Raw genomic sequence first — 16623 nt, 5'->3', positions numbered from 1 at the left:
TAGTCCATATCATTGCAGCTCTCATACATCTCCACATTACACTTCCTCTTCTTTTACGGTTTTACCCCAGGCAAAGGTAGACAGGTTAAATAACATGCATATCTCTGAAGGCACATTCCAACCATACCCAAATAAGGAGAAAAACTGACCCCATAAGTTTGCAGCCCGAGAACATAAAATAAATAAGTGATAACAATCCTCACCATTAGATTTGCATAGAATACACCAGTTCAGGGATATATAGAGGAAGGGTCTTCGCTTTGGTAAGTTGTCCAAAGTGTTTACTTTCCCATAAAACACTTCCCAGCAAAGCGCAATGATTTTGGGGGTACAATCCTACAGCAAGGAAACCTAGGGTTAGGAGACTGATAGAGAGATTTGAAAAAGGATGCACAAGAAAACAAACCTTTTGGGTGGGGGAACCAAATCTGTCTATCTGGTTTGAGAGGACCCAAACAGACATTACCAACTCCTCTTCCCTTAACCCTCTTTGAAAACCAAGATTCCAATTTAGTTCCAATGGAAAAGCAGAAGTGAGGAAACTCAAGACAACCTCCCTTTTATACACTGAAATGAAATAGAGTACAAAGAAGGGAAGAGGTCCTTAAGAGTAGAGATACCAACCCACACATCCTCCCAAAAATAAACTGAGTTCCACGAACAAACATAATACTTGATAAACATATTGAAGAAAGTTGCCTGCAAGCAGTGAATAAATTGATGTCTACATTTTCCTCTTTTTTCTACATAAAAAACACATGTTAGGAAACAGAAAGCCTCTTGATTTCAAATGACCCAAGGTCAGAATGTTGTCCATTCCACCAAGCAAATGCCTCCACCCAAGGTGAGGTCGGGTTTCCCTGAACCCCACATAAATTAGAATTGAAAATCTAGTGTCTAGTTAAAGCCACAAAGAAGGATTGACTCTGAAAAAGCCATCTTTGCATTCTTTCCATCACCAGTTACCTGAAGCTATTGGATCCATCTTCAAAAACTTCAGTTCTTTCAATGGGATAGAACACCCCAACTTTCTATCGAAGAGAGGTCTTCTAAAAACTGCGCACCAAATAATTTGCTCACCTCTTCTCAAGGATTTAACTAATTCCTTCAAAGCTTAACCTGTAGCCTTGGACATATTTCACAAAATCTCCCCACCTAACCATTCACCCTCCCAAAATCTGACCCGTGTTCCATCCCCAACCAAGATTTTGGTGCGCCTAACTTGTGTGAAATTTCATTATGCCTTTCCACACACTTAACCCATACATTGTTGACACCTCCCTAGTGTCCCATTCAAAACTAGTGAACCCATACATTTTTTTAATCAGTAAAGTGAACCCATACTTGTTAACACTTAATAGTCACCTTTCTCCACAATGCCTCTCTTTCTTTACTAAACCTCCACAACCATTATCCCAATAGCACAAAACCAAGATCTCTAATCGTTCTGAAATCCAAACCCCCAAACTTCTTAGGCCTACAAAACTTATCCCACCTAAGCAAGTGCCAAGACAGATGATTACAGCATCAAGAAATATTTTGTTTGAAGAATTCTTTTCACAGTTCTTTTGTTTTCAATTTTGTTTTGAAGCCCTTCCTTTAATATCTTAAATGAAATGTAATTACTAAGTATTAAAAAATAAGCCTGAGTATAAGTTGTGAAACAAAGGCTAAAATGTGGAACAAAGCTCATTATGGAAGCAAATTATTTATCCAATTACTACCCTAGTAATTCTTCCATTCAATAGATGCTTAATAAGAATATATTTTGTTTTGGTCAATAAAAATAACTATTAATATAAATTGAGCCTAAAGAATCAAGAATTTACTCCAAAACAATCTTATATTTTCCTAATAGTAGAAATGAAAATGTGTATAGTAAGAAACTTGTATGCAGTTTTTAAAAGTGAGTGGCCAACAATGTTTTCAACCCATCATTAGCCTGGATGATCAGACCAGTGATCCAGTCACAATCCAATTATGCTAAGCATCCAACCTGCTATGTTACAGAAAAAAAATATTGACTTAGTCAACAACCCATTGACCTGGATGGTTGACTCCTTGACATATTTACTGGTTTGGCAGTTTTTTCTATTATTAAATACTTTGTTAAAAATTTTATTGTCATGACGCCATGGATTAACCCGCTGACCCAGACGATTGAGCCAGTAACACGACAACATGGCGGGGGAATAATTCAGCCTTAGGGCCATAGTTTAAAACTTTATAAAATTAGAGGGCCTTTCTAGCACCCAAGGTGCAAGTGCAAGGCAAGGCACTTGCCCTAACAAAGAAAGGTGCAAATTTTTTATTTCAAAACTAGAAAATTAATCGGTACATAAAAATATGCAATCTTGAATTTTAAAGGAAAACAAATCTGGGCTGGGAATGGATTTCTTGTATAGTGATCATACCTTGCCAATGTAGTGGGCTTTGTCTTTTGTTTTTGTTTTGATGACAAGGCTTTGTACATCTCCTCATGTACATCCCTCCCTTTTTTTGATCTTAATGAAATTAGTTATCTTATCTCAAAAAATAATTTTAAAGGAAAATAAATGTTCCAAGAAAAAACTATTAGCTCAACTAAAAATTAGAATAACATACAAAACAAATTCAAAGTAAAAGTAAAAGCAAATAAATATGTATCATATCAAGGTGTTTCAAGCATTCAACAATTCAAAACATGTAAAATTATCAACATTTTTGTCTATCACATAGTCCCATCACTTCAAGCAGCTAGTTTTCATTCCTATTCCTAGGAAATTCAAAGTTGGGGTGTTTGCAAAGGGAGAAAGCTGCAATGTTTTGGCCCATATATATAAAGATGTTGGTTTTGTGATCTTGGTAATTAGATCATAGGTCATTGTGTTTTAGCCTTTTAGGGACAGGAACCAGAGATCAATTGTATTTATTACTTCTTTAGTGGAAATTTTATGAACACTAAGATCCCATTCATGACAACCAGGGCTTCAAGTATTCAAAAGGTCTTTATTCTTTACTTCTTTCAAAAAGTTAGTAAACCATTACTAGTGCACAAGCACCAATAAAAAGGTTATTTTAGAAGCTAATAGGTTATTGCAAAGTCTTAAAACATGAAACAATGTATCAAAAAGTAACTAAAAAAGCAAATTTATAAAAGGTGCACACCTGGATCACCTTGTGCCTCAGCCCAGGCACATGCCTAGGCATGTGCCTTCCTTTTGAAAGGGGCTGTGCCTGGGCTCAAGCAAGGTGCATGCATGCCCTAAAATGCACCTCAAATGCGCACCTAGGGGCATGCCTTCTAAAACATTGCTTGAATGCATTTCCTTCAGTGCTTTGACCCATAGAATTTGCAGAGATAGACAACATAAAATCAAGAAAGAGTCGGTTCATCTCAAAGAGCGATAGTTACCATCATATGTAAACCATCTGACATGCAAATTTAGTTCCTCCTAATAGAGCTGATACCTAATTCTCATTTTTTATTGGTAAATAAGTATGAATAAAATGCTGGTAACATGAAACTAGAGTTAGTCATAATATAATCCAATCCATAATTTTCTTGAGAGGGTTCATTATATTATCAACATCGGATCTCTTGTATAGATTGATACAACAATAAGACCTCTTTACCAACAATGAGCGATTGATACAAGAACAGTCATAAATTAAAGAACATTAGCAATTAGCAAGCAACCCAGCACCAATAAAAGGTCAGAAAGACAAATTGATGAGGACAGACTTACCAGACTCAGAAATACATACAGCAGGCAAGACATCGATGTCAAGCTGAGGAAGCAACTCCACATTATAATCAGCAGTGCTGCAGTGCCCAAGCCTGCCAATGACCCAAAACCACGGACTATGCAGTCCCTCCACTGCAACAATAAAATCAGGAGGAACTTCCCAAATTTTACAGAACCACTGCATACCACTGGCCAGTGGCGATCTATCAAAAGTACAATTTTGTCTCTGAAGCAGCTCACCGCAGTATGTGTACCTGAGTATAAATGCTTCTGTGATTGGAGCCATTTCCAGCCTTGTTTGAAAAGCCATATATCCTCCATCATTAGAAGCTACAAACTCATTGGCAAAACAATCAACTACTTTCAAGCAATTCAGGCACGAACCATTTCAAAGCTAAGTTAAGGCAAACTCATATGTAATATACCAGTATCTTTCATCTGAATCGATGGCAACCCCTATCCATTTGTGACCATTCAAATTCGAAGTTTCCAAATATCTACGCTTAAAAGAATTTAAATGACCGGTTGGATCCATATTGAGAAATTCACCAGACTGCAACTCCAAAGGCTCTCACACCTCACGAAATTGTAGCATCCTTCAGCCTCTCAAGGAAGAACTTCAGTTCACATGTTTCATTCCAAAAAAAAAAATCGCGATAAGAGGATATAGAAACTTCCGTTTTAACATTACCAGCCCTCCATTAATGAATCCCACGACAAATTCAATAAACCTCCACTTTAAAACCCATCAAATCACTAAATTCGCACCAGAATCCATCAAAAAGATCTCCATTTCCGTCAAACTCAAACCGATTCCTTCACATGTAAGTTTCTCAAAAGGCAACTGACCAAAGCTCTATTAAATTCCAACTCCTCATTTAACATCACTACAATCTCTGACTATTGAAACCCTAGAAAAGAAAACCCCTCCAAAGCGAACTCTTCCTGCCCCCACTCCATCCTGTGAATCACATGTTCGAACCCAAAACCGTAAGAAAGAACCAAAAAGCAAACCACCAAATCAGATTTCGCGATTTCCTTTACTCTGCAATGGCGATTCCGTTCCGAACCCCAGAAACGGAGCCTCGCTAGAAGTGGATTACCAGGGGCAATTTCCGACAGGTTTTCAACTACAGAAATGAAAAAAGAATAAAACAAAAGAAAGAAAGAAAAGCAGGGGAAATGCCTTTAATGGAGATTCCAAGGACTCTAATCTCTAATAAATATTTCCCCTGTGAAAGTCGGAACCCTAGAACTTTCTTAACGGAGTATGACCAAGCCTTCTCTTTTGCTCAGGCAATGCTCGTGAAAAAGAAACAAAGAGAAAAGCTTTAAAAAGGTCTCCGCGGAGAGAGACAGAGAGATAAGCTTATGAACTTTACCGTGAGAGAGAGAATGATATTATGAAAATTCCTGATTATTGCGCTGTACTTTGGATTGTCTCAATTTAGCCCCTGAATTTCAAAACGTGCCATTGTAATACTTGAACTTTTAAAAACTATAAATTTAGTCCCCATCATTAACGATCCGTCAGTTACCTATATCACTAAAACTACCCTTCGAAGAAGACTGTTCATTTTCTCCTACATTGGGACTGAACCAAAACAAACATTGTTTTCATGCCATGAAAACTCAATCGCCAAGTTCATCCCCCTCACCACCTTCAACGAGGGGAGGGGATTTTGGCAAAATCCACAGAACTTGTTAGATTGGTAACGCTGTTCATTGTTTTTTGAAACTGACTTTCTGTGTTTTCAGTTCTTAAATATACTCCATGTTAGATTATGAAAATGCAAGATTAGATATGGATTCAAAAGTTATCAGAACCCATAGAACTTGTTAGATTGGTAAGATCCACATTTTGATTCCAGGATTTTTTTTTTGTGTCGTTACTAGGATTTATTTTTTATGTGTCGTTACTGTCTAATATTTCCCAAGGCTCAGTTTGGAAGGAGTAAAAATATAAATATGTAGAGTGTAAAGCCTTGTATTTTGTATTATTTTATATGTATTTACATTGTACATATTTGCATTTGTACTCCACCCAATCTGAGCATAAGGTGATTTTGTATATTTTGGAGTTGAGTACTTTGAGTTTTCTAGTTTCATTATTGATTTAAATTGATCTGTTAAGGTGCTTTTTATGTGTTGGTAGGAGTGGATTCGAGTCGAGCTGAGCTGAATACTTGGCTATTCGAGCTCGGCTCACTAATTATATTAGGCTTAAGCTTGAGTTTGAGCTCGAGCTCGGATCGGTTCAAAGCTTGCAAGTTCGTGCTCGGCTCGGCTCGAGCTCGACTGCAAGCCAAGTTTTTTCTAAAAAATAAAAATTATACATATAAAAATATTTAGTATTTTCCATACAAAAAATAAGATTTATAAAAATTATTATATACATACAAAAATGTTTTATTTTACATACAAAAAATAGGAATTATAAAAATTATTTATTATTATATATAAAATATTATCATATATATAATAAAAATTATTTACTATATATATATATATATATATATATTTATATATTGATATGTATATGTAATATGTATGTGTGTGTATGTATTTATATAATAAAAATTTATTATATACTAGGCTCACAGGCCTCACGAGTCGAGCTTCATTGGGCTCAAGCTTGGCTCAATTAGCAAATGAGCCTATATATCATGCTCGAGCTTGGCTCGAAGCTCAAGCCAAACTCGAATAGCTTGTGAAAAGCTCGACTCGTGGCCACCCCTGTGTGGGTAAAAGGTTAAGGATATGAAAGGGAAATTTTCTTTAGAAAAAAAAAAGTGCAACAGAATTATCCATTCCCATAAAAGAGAAGATAGCCGATGAGAACAACAAAGTGGGTGTGATCTTTCTCCATTATTATGCCTTTGATGTTTTAGAGATAGATGGGCAAAACTAGAAAGTAATACATAACCCCCAGACTTGATTATGGTACTACACTAGGTGTTGGACTAAGCTATTTTTGATATACCAATAAGTGAGATCCATCAAAAGTTAAATACCTGGGTATGTTCGGGTAGTAGATAACAAAAAAATGTATGTTTGAATAGTTTAAGAATTCACATGAGTGGGTGATCATAGTGATAGTATCGACCCATTTGCTGGACAAAGTGAATATCAGGGTTTACACTATCTTTGATGGAAACCTAAATTGTTGACAATAGATTTCAAATGTATTTGAATTCTAGTTTTGCACAATGTATTTATACACTATATACTACTATTTTATAAAAAAAGTTTACAAAAGATTTTAATCTCAGAATTCATTTGAGCAGAGAGTGTGGCATTGCACCTTGCAGCTAGGGGAGAGGTCATCCCTATCGTGTAGTGTTTTGATCATTATGGGTCAAGAATTAGACCTAACCTCTTTTAGAAGTGGGTCCGAACCCTCGTGGACTTGTGTGAGACCTTTGTGGGGTCCCACGCCATACAATATCAGGCCCAAAGTGGCCATGGAACACATGAGGGCATGAGCCTTTAAGAAAAATGAGCCTAAGGCCCATTACTAATAAGATTAGTTAAGCTATCACATTTGGGTCAAAATTGGGCATAGTTCTAAGTATGGAGCACCTATCCTCTTAAGAGAATAATGCTTATCTCTTAAAAGAGTCCAAACCCAAATCAGATTTGGATAGTCTCCTAATTAGATTAGGAGAATGCTTCATGTAAGGGGGTTAAGAGGAAGAGGGCAAATAGAACTTGCTCTCCTCACTCTAGTGCTCTCTCATTTTCTCCCTTCTCTCCTTGAAACCCCACTCATCACAACTTGGCATTTTCAAGAATTGATTTTTGCCAGTTTTTCCTTTGAGTTTTTGTAAGAAAAACATTAGGGAAATTAAGTTCACACATCTCATTCGTTCTAAGCAAGTTGAATAGCAGTCTTGCTGAAAACAATGTTATTGATCCGGCTTCTCCTGTACACTACGCCATCTTCAATTGGAGGCTAGTTTTGGGACTGATTTTGGGCGTGAAATACCACTCTAGGATCTGCGATTTGTGGACTTTGTATTAGTTATAATCTCCCTTCTCTTTGGTTTCAAATCTGGTCCAGTTTAATGCAAGAACAATCCTGAAATAATTTACTTGGAAATCGGTTCCCATAAAGTTTAATTTTTTTTTTTGAAAATTCGACCAGCCATCTGGAATGGTTCGGCCATCCATTTGATGGATTCTAACCTTACTCTAACACCTCAGAAACCGTCCTTTTTGGCTAAAGACACCGTTGCACTTGCACCTCTCGCAATTGAAGCACTTGAGGGAGAAACCGAGTGGAGACACCTCCCACTCTCTTCATCAGAGTCATTGAGTGAATAGGAATGACAACCCTGATAGAAACAACATATTCCCTCACCTGTCCCGCCATGTCCGTCCTCTATTTCTTCGTAGAAGGGGGTTGACTACTCTCCCCCACTTCCTCAAGGGGCCACTTACCCTTGTCATTGGCAACCAAGAGCTGACCCTTGTTAGCATGAGCATCAGGCGCCATCACTGTTGCAACTCGCCAACTATGGGTGTTGCGGGGACTCTCCTTAGGCTGTTCTGCCGCATGACCAGGTGCCTTAACATGCCTTGGACGGGGCTCGATCACCAAGAATAACAGAAATCCATTGAACAAAGAACAAAGATACCCACAATGGAGAGTTTTGCACACCTCTACACACTTGTATCTGGCCAGTGGGAAACATGTGACGCTTGTGAAGGCAAAACCATTGTGGTGTTGCCTCGTCTTCGATGTCGAAGTGCAAAAATTGGGACCCCAGTCTATCATAACCAAACTAATGGAGAAGGTGATCGAGACAGTACACACACGATTGAGCTTCCCCCATCTTGTCCAAATAGCTAATAACACCAGGCCACAAGACAAGGCATGCAGCACCCACCATTGGGTTATCAATGCCAACAACACACTATTGTTCACCTTCCTCAAGGGCATTCATGTCAATACGAAAAGGCATGGAATGGGCAACATTCTCTGCATATGGATGGGGAAAGAAACCATCTATACAAGCGAATTGGGCCTCTATTTCATTAATGTCAGAACTCTTACCCTTCCTGTAATTTAGCCAATGCTTTCCCGTACATACATCTAATGTGACATCCTATGAGTCTGAACCATCCAAAGTAGACATATGAACACCCAATGGAGAAAGTTCCCATGGAATTACATCTAAGTCGAACCGTTCGCAGATGAACATTAAGAGGAACGAAGTGAAAATGTAAGAGGGTTGCTGCTTGCAACTAGGATCCATCACTTGGTGAATTGTATCATCCATTTGCTCGTACAATTAGCTCAAGAACATCAAAGATAATGGAAGTTAATGCCCACCTGCTATAAGAATGGCAAGTGGTGCCAATATTATCTAGAGGCTTTAATCATGGCTGTCAAGGAATAGGAATCGCGATGCGATATAGAGAATGGATGTGACCAAGTGACATTGGTTGTCCACCTTCCTAACCATGGCATCCATCACATTTTTACGCTCAAACCAATGTTTAATCCATCCATCTAGAGGCATCTTCCCACAGGTTGATGTGGCATCCACCTTGGCCTTGAATCGATCCACTTCATTCCCCAACACTGTATAGATACTTGAAAATACACTAGGGATAGACTCGACATACTACAGGTGATGAATCGAGACAGTCCCAACCAAAGGGAGGTAGTAGGGCAAAAACATCTTCCACCATAACCTCAAACTCACCAAAAGCACCAAGGGAGGTGTGGGTATGACAACACCAATGCGCCAAAACCAGTTCCATAAAGTCCACATTGTCTCCACTAGGGAAGTGCATGAAACGATCGACTAACCTCAGAAGCTCAGCATTGTGCAAAATCCTACAATACATGGGGTTCTCCAAAACATAGAGCGCCTAAGACATAAAGCTGGCAGAACCTTTCGAACCATTAGTCTTTGGCTCAAAACACCTATATACCACGCTCCGCTTTTGCCGACCATACAAACATAAAAGCTCGTTACCTTCTACAACATTGTAGGTGTCATCTTTTCTCTTTCACACATGCATAGGGGCCCAAAAACCCTTGCCAAGATCATATGCTTTGGCCATTTCATAATCGGAAAGAAGCTTTGCTATATCGACTTAATGCATAAAATTCACAAATGGGCATACGTCCCACACCTTCTTTTGCTTCTAAGGAGCCATTTGAATTGGATCGGTAAAGAACCCTATAAATGCTCTAGTGAACGATACCTGCAATTGAGAGCAAGAATTGCAAACAACAATGAGTAATGAAGGGAGATCTTCGACGGTCAAAGGAAATCTAGAGTAAAGGAAGCTTAGAGAGGAAGAAGGACTTCCCCCCTTGCGTGTCCTTTTAAACAGGATCCCGCATGTGCCAGGGATTGTGGCCACATCGCACGATTGCTAACATGACAAATCGGTCACTCTCCACCAATTGAGTTGGAGTCTAAACATCACATAATTATGATAATACCCTTAAAAAGGGCACGACACTTTTAAAGACAAGTTAAATAAAGCCGCCATGCCCCAAAAATCATTGGAGTGATTAACCGCCATCCTACGCATGACCCAATGTGCCAGTGAGCGAATCATCTCTCACTCATGATGACTTGAACTATCACTGGCATGTTCAAATCATAAGGGGGCTGCACGTTTCGTCTACCAAGCCTTGCTTGTCCCTAATAGAACCCCTCCTACCAAAACACAAGGGGCTGCAATAGATTGTGGGCCATAAACCCCATAGGGAATGTTTCTTGATAGAAGACATTCTATCAAGACACAGAAGGGCTGAAAATTAAACGACCCGTGTTTCTTGACAGGAGGGTCATAAACCACACGCACCCACACATGTTTCTTGACACAATGTTGCCTTCTACCAAGAAATAGGAGGCTACAATAGAGGAAATATCGAACCATATCGCCCTCGTCTGATGCACCATTAGACAAAAGGCATTGTTGACAAAACCTTTTACTCAGAGCTATTGCCCACAATCCTTCATTACCCAAGCTCCATTAGACAGATCAGCTCTCATCACCATCATCAGAACCCAAAAATCCAACGTAACAAAAATTTCGTGCTTTCACAATAGACAACAAAACAGGGACACTGGGAAATAAGAACCGAGACGCAACATAGAGGATAAATGTTGCAATATGACATTGGTTGTCCCCCTTTTGAACCATGATGTCATCCAAACCCTTGCTCTCATACCAGTACGCATTCCATGCCTCCAATGACATCTTCCCACAAGCAGATGTGTCAAGAGTCATTTGCTTCCTTTCAAGACATGTGGCGAAACCCTAGGGAACACCCCTAGGGAACCCCGTCCTTGAGATATCTCATAAGACACATGACGAAACCCTAGGGGTGTTCCCTAAAACTGACACCGAATCCAAGATTCCCTTCCCTAGTGGGAATCAAACACTTTTATCTCCTTCCTTTCAAGACCTCGGGATCTCTCTCTATAAATAGGAGTCCAACTCATAAAGAGGATATCATTCTATCACTCTATTCGCCCTAGCCTTTAGCCTACCCTTTGTCTTCAACCTTCGTCTTTCAAGGAGATCCCCGCACATAGCCTTACCTCCCTACTCACACATTGTTAATTATTTTAAATGATTTATTTGATGCTTCATATTTCTTGAATTATTCTATTGATTTTTCTAAATATTTGTTATTCAATTTGGATATGTTTTAGCTACTATTGTTAAATGTGCTATTGAGACCCATGTGTGTGGATTATTGTATCTGTCTACATTTTGAAATTGACTACTCTCTAGACCCTGTCATTGGGGATGAATGCGATGGCATCATAGACTAGTCTATTTTGGTTACCATGGCATATATGCGGCTTTGGACCTTGCCACTAGGGTTAGAGTGGTCGTAGTCGACTTTTTGTATATGTTATGTGATATCTGTTATACATTCCATGTTATGTGTTTCTCACAATTTTTCCCAATATGTAAGTTCTATTTTGAAACTATTTGAGTTGTTATTTCTTTTAATAAAAGTGTATACTAATTTATGTGAGTTTTCTGATAAAAGATTTTCTACCAGATATTAATCATTGTATAATGTTTTTTAATACATGCTTAATCTGATTGGTGGGATGGATTGTCAATTAGTGAATTGTGTACTCATCAAATTTTTCCATATTTCCAAATACCAAGGAATAGCATTTGCAGTTTGCTTGGGTGGGGGGAAGAGTAGAGAGTTTATTTAGTTAGCACGTTAGACTTGGAATCAGGATTTAGATCTCACCAGTTATCTGCTTAGTTACTTTCTCTTTTTTTCCTTCATATTTTAAAGGAATTTTCTTTGAAGTTAATCATTAGTTCAATAAGATTTTTTATACCATTTGTTAACATGAGGTTTACTTGGTATATTTGATGTGAGAATTATTCAGTAAGTTCAAATATCTTTATTTTTTAGGTATTTAACATTATTCTTAATCTCCCATTTTGATTTTAAACCGAATAGCCTTGCATGTTCTTTGAACATGTGGCGTTGTCATGCCTTGACTTAGGTTTGGGGTGTGACAAATACAATTGCCAAATTTTCGTTGTTAACTCGATAATTCTTCTGTGGTTTCTCGTTTCCATTTCGAGCTGTTATTTGACATTTAGTCAGGAACTATTATTCCCCCTCGTACCAACAAAATTGAAAATTCTGCACATGCACCCAAGGGGGGATGTGTGTGGGAGGACACATGACGGACTTTCAGTTTGTGGGACATTTTTAGGGTGCCAGGCCATGCGGCACAAATTCAAACTCCAAAACACTGTGTGTGAGAGAGAGAGAGAGAGAGAGTTCCCTGACTAACACCATATGCATAGTTGCAGTAAGAATATCTCCTTATTGGCTCTACCGTACAAGAGGACTCTAGCTTAAATCTTTCCTTAGTCGAGGAGAACATGAAGTATGATGATTCCAAGTTTAGATTGGTTTTGGTCGAGAACAGGATCCATTGACTGCGCTTGCTACAGCAAATGAACAAAGAAGCTTCCAACATCTTATAGTGGAGAGCAGAAAATATGGTGATTTAGAGAAGGTTGTTGATACAAAACCTACACCTAGTAGTCGGATTGATTGTGAGATAATCGAAAATCGTCAACTAGATATAGTGGCAAAGCTAAGAAAATGTAGTAAGCGTTGCAAGCTTCCAATGCCAAGTGAGAAGGACAATACATCAAACAATAATACAAGGAGTTAAGTGTCGTCTTTGATCCAGAGTGAGACCATAGCAGATTTAGAGATCAAACAAGAGCAACCAACTCAAAAATGAAAGTGGAATATGGCAACCAAGGGAAATGAGATTTTCATGGGCTATTTTGGCTCTTGTGTCTCTTATTAATGTTAGCACTGAACTGCGTGATTCTTCGACAAAGAATTCCAGGGATCCAGTTTTCCTTTGTTAGAGAACTTATTACACTATTATTCTTGGACTTGGACTCTTTGAATTGGATTTGGATTGCATCTGTTTGTCTGTAACTCCCCTTGTTATCCTTCTCATTCTTATCCCTTGGTGTAAGTGTAAATATTTTAGACTCTCTCATTATAAATACATTGAGTTCGGATGGACCCAACCACCGAACAAACTTGTTATCCAATTCCTTGCCTCTATGCTATTTTCTTATCTGCCCTCACTTTTGGATGCTTTCTAGGCATTTGGGAATTCTAATGGTGACATTTCATGATTGTGCTTCAGCTAGCTGTGAAGCTGAACGATGGTTTACTAAGTGTAATATTAAATGGATAATAAGACAATGACCATAGAAAAATATCTTTTAAAAAAGGTGTAGATGGTGCATATGATGGGGTTGTGTTTTATTTTTCAATCGCTGGATTATTTTTAATCTAATGATGGGTGTGGTGGTTCCTTTTTAGGTTAAAGAGGGTTTTACATATAAAAGGCTTTCTTTTATATGTAGGGTCAAGTTTTTTAGAGTGAAAGGTAAAGAGAAAGAGAGTGCTCTTGGTGTAAGAGCGGAGTTTTTTCTCTTGGTTTTGTTCTTTAGGTTGAGAGAGGAAAGAGAAAACGGGTGTACAAGGGTTAAGTGTTGGTTTGGATTGCAAGCCACAAGGTATTTGTATTGTTTCTCATTTTCTTTCACTGTGAAGAACAATTTTCATCTCTCCCGTAGAAATAGGCAGTAACAAGGTTCAAAGTATCAACCCATATCGGCCCGTATCGGCCGATACGTATCATTTTGGCACCCCACCGATACGCCCCTATAGTGGGTGTATCGGTGGTCTGACCGGTTCAGGGTGTAGCAAAGACCTAAACCGGCTCCCTTTAACCAGTTGGCAAAAAAAAATAAAAAAGACCACCAAAAGGAGTATCAATTTGCCCGATACGCTCATACTAGTGTATCGGGCATATCGATATTTTGAACCTTGGGCAATAAGGCCAAACCACATAAATCCTTTGTGTTCTTAGTGGTGCTTGTTTTTATTTGTCTTTGCTTGGACTTGGTTATTTTTTTGATATTGGATTAATATTAGTTGTTATTTTTCAAATAATTTGTGGTTTTATTCTATGGGTGATTATTGTGAGGCCTCAACAATATGGTATTAGAGCTCTAAGGTTGGTGATCACAAGGTGTTTGTGAAATTGCTTGAGAAATAATGGTAAAAGGGTACAAATTCTCTGTTCCAAATTGAGAGGTTTGATGGCAAAGGCAGCTTTACCTTATGGAAAAGGAGGGTAAGGACATCTTGGTTCAATAAGGATTGGTTGGAACATTGAAGAAAAAGGATGAGAAACTAGAAAATATGAATGATGTAGATTGGGAGGACTTTGAGTCAAGGTGTGTTAGTACGATTTGATTGCTCTTAGATGATAATATTATGTTTAATGTAATGGAGGAAGATTCTACACCAAAATTGTGGGACAAACTGGAGAAACTTTATTTGAAGAAAAGCTTAACCACAAAGTTATATTTAGAGGGGTAGTTGTACGGGTTGAAGATGGCTAAAAGTGGGAATCTTTTGGAATACCTAAATGTGTTCAACAGTATCTTGGATCAACCAGGGAAAGTTGATGTCAAGGTGGAGGAAGAAGACAAGGCCCTTTTGCTTCTTACATTGTCTCCTGATTCGTATGAAAATTTGGTGACAACATTGTTGTGTGGGAATGATAGTAAAATTAGAAGAAGTTCCCACATCTCTTCTATCTAATGAGGTTAGGAGGAAACCCAAGTATGAGAATGGGCAGGATTTTGCATTGGCTACGCAATGAATGAAATGGAAAGGAAGGTCGTTTGATAGGGGATCTAAGAGTAGCATGTCTAGATCCAAGGCCAGAGAAAAGTGCAAAGTATAGTGTTATAGATGTAAGGGATTTGGTTACATGAAGAGAAATTGTCCGATACGAAAAAGGAGTGGGGATGAATATGGAAGCATGGCAATTGAATAAGATGATAATGGAGACACTCTCATAGTCTTTGAAGGTATGTGCAATTTTCTCCAAATGAATGGATTTTAAATTTTGGATGTCTATGCACATTTATTGCAGGAAAAAATATTGTGATACGTTCCAAGAGAAAAAGACATGTGTTGTCTCTTTGGTTGATGGATCTATGTGTGGCATCGCAGGTATCGAGACAGTGAAAATCAAAATGTTTGATGGAGCGGATCGCACTTTGGGTGGTGTGTCATATGTCCCAAAAATGTGTAGTGTAGTATCATCGAGCCAGTTGGAATCCAAGGGTTGTAAGGTCTTTGTTGTAAGTGGAGTCATGAAAATTACACGTGACAATATGGTCCTAATGAAGGGAGAAAAATGCAAGGGTTTGTATCATCTGGTTGGAAGTGGTTCCCATAACCTCAATGGAATGTTGGAAACAAAGTGCGCAAGGTAGTGTGGTTACATGGAGAGTCTCTTTCACAGGTAGGGCGAAGATAAGTGCTGCAAGTTTCTAAGGTACAGATAATGGTGAGAGGAATATTTTCTACTGGGAGAGAGGAAGGATTGAGGTCCCTTTTTGGAGTTAACTAGGACTGTTAGCTCGAGTACATTTGCCATTTTGTTTGAATTTGGTGGAATCAGGATCGAGTGGTTCAAGTTATGTGTAATTGGTGGTATTTTACAAGGCCAAGGCCAATAGAGGTTTGCGGTATTTGCGAACAAATGGAGGCACAAATGGTAGATCTCCAAGTTGGTTGAAAAATAGACCAAGGTGGAGATTATTATGATTGTGTCTTATTTTTTAATTGCTGGATTATTTTTAATCTAACGATGGGTGTGGTCCCTTTTTAGGTTGAAGAGGGTTTTACATATAAAAGGCTTTCTTTTGTATGTAGGTTCAGGTTTTTGAAAGAGTGAGAGTGGGGTTTTTTTTCTTGTTTTTGTTCTTCGATTTGAGAGAAGTGATAGATACGAATATAACCCTAGCAAGTGCACTAGTTATCAAGTAGTATAAAAATATCGTTCCCACGAGGATTTAATAAAATAAGTATTAGAACTACAGCCTTCCTTAATTATTTGGACAATTGAAATTCAGATTTAAGGCTAAGAACTAATGAAAAATAAGAAAAATGAAAACAAGAGCAGAAGTAACAATGCTGAAGTATGTAATGATTGGTTGAATTTGCTAGGGCTTTCGGTCCACCTAACCATTCCAATGAATATTAATGGATGAGATTATCCAAGATAATTTGTCATTCCCATAAGTTGAAGTCTTTCCAATTTTATTTAATATTCTTCTTCGAGATATACTAAAACTATTTCTATCAGGTAACCCTTCAATCTCTCGACTAGAGTTCTCAAGATAGAAGCACATTAAGTCCAAGGAAAAACTATTATATTCAGATGAATCATGTGTATATACCCCTATATACCATTCAATTCGCACCATGAATTATGTGGTCAACTATGTGAATTCCTCTCTCGATTCATTC

General features: G+C 38.2%; 1 protein-coding gene across 2 annotated transcripts in view; it reads right to left on the bottom strand.

Moving 5' to 3' along the window:
• LOC104589174 (Chaperone DnaJ-domain superfamily protein) overlaps window positions 1–5077 on the bottom strand; it is a 60758-nt gene extending 55681 nt beyond the window's left edge. Inside the window, exons 1-2 of one of the 2 annotated variants that reach the window (XM_088900157.1) lie at window positions 4154–5077; window positions 3729–4058 (exon numbers count right to left, since the gene is read on the bottom strand). In XM_088900157.1, coding sequence (XP_088756283.1) covers window positions 3729–4052 — 324 coding nt within the window. In that variant the 5' untranslated portion in view covers window positions 4053–4058; window positions 4154–5077. Of the gene's footprint in view, window positions 1–203; window positions 337–3728; window positions 4059–4153 lie in introns of those variants that run through there. The other variant, XM_088900158.1, reaches the window with a different exon arrangement.
• Between the last annotated feature and the right edge of the window lie 11546 nt (window positions 5078–16623).

The sequence above is a fragment of the Nelumbo nucifera genome, chromosome 3, assembly GCF_055504915.1.
Source record: "Nelumbo nucifera cultivar China Antique chromosome 3, China Antique-T2T, whole genome shotgun sequence".
Taxonomy (NCBI): domain Eukaryota; kingdom Viridiplantae; phylum Streptophyta; class Magnoliopsida; order Proteales; family Nelumbonaceae; genus Nelumbo; species Nelumbo nucifera.
The sequence above is the reverse complement of the archived record's forward strand: the minus strand, read 5'-3'. Positions and strand labels throughout refer to the sequence as shown.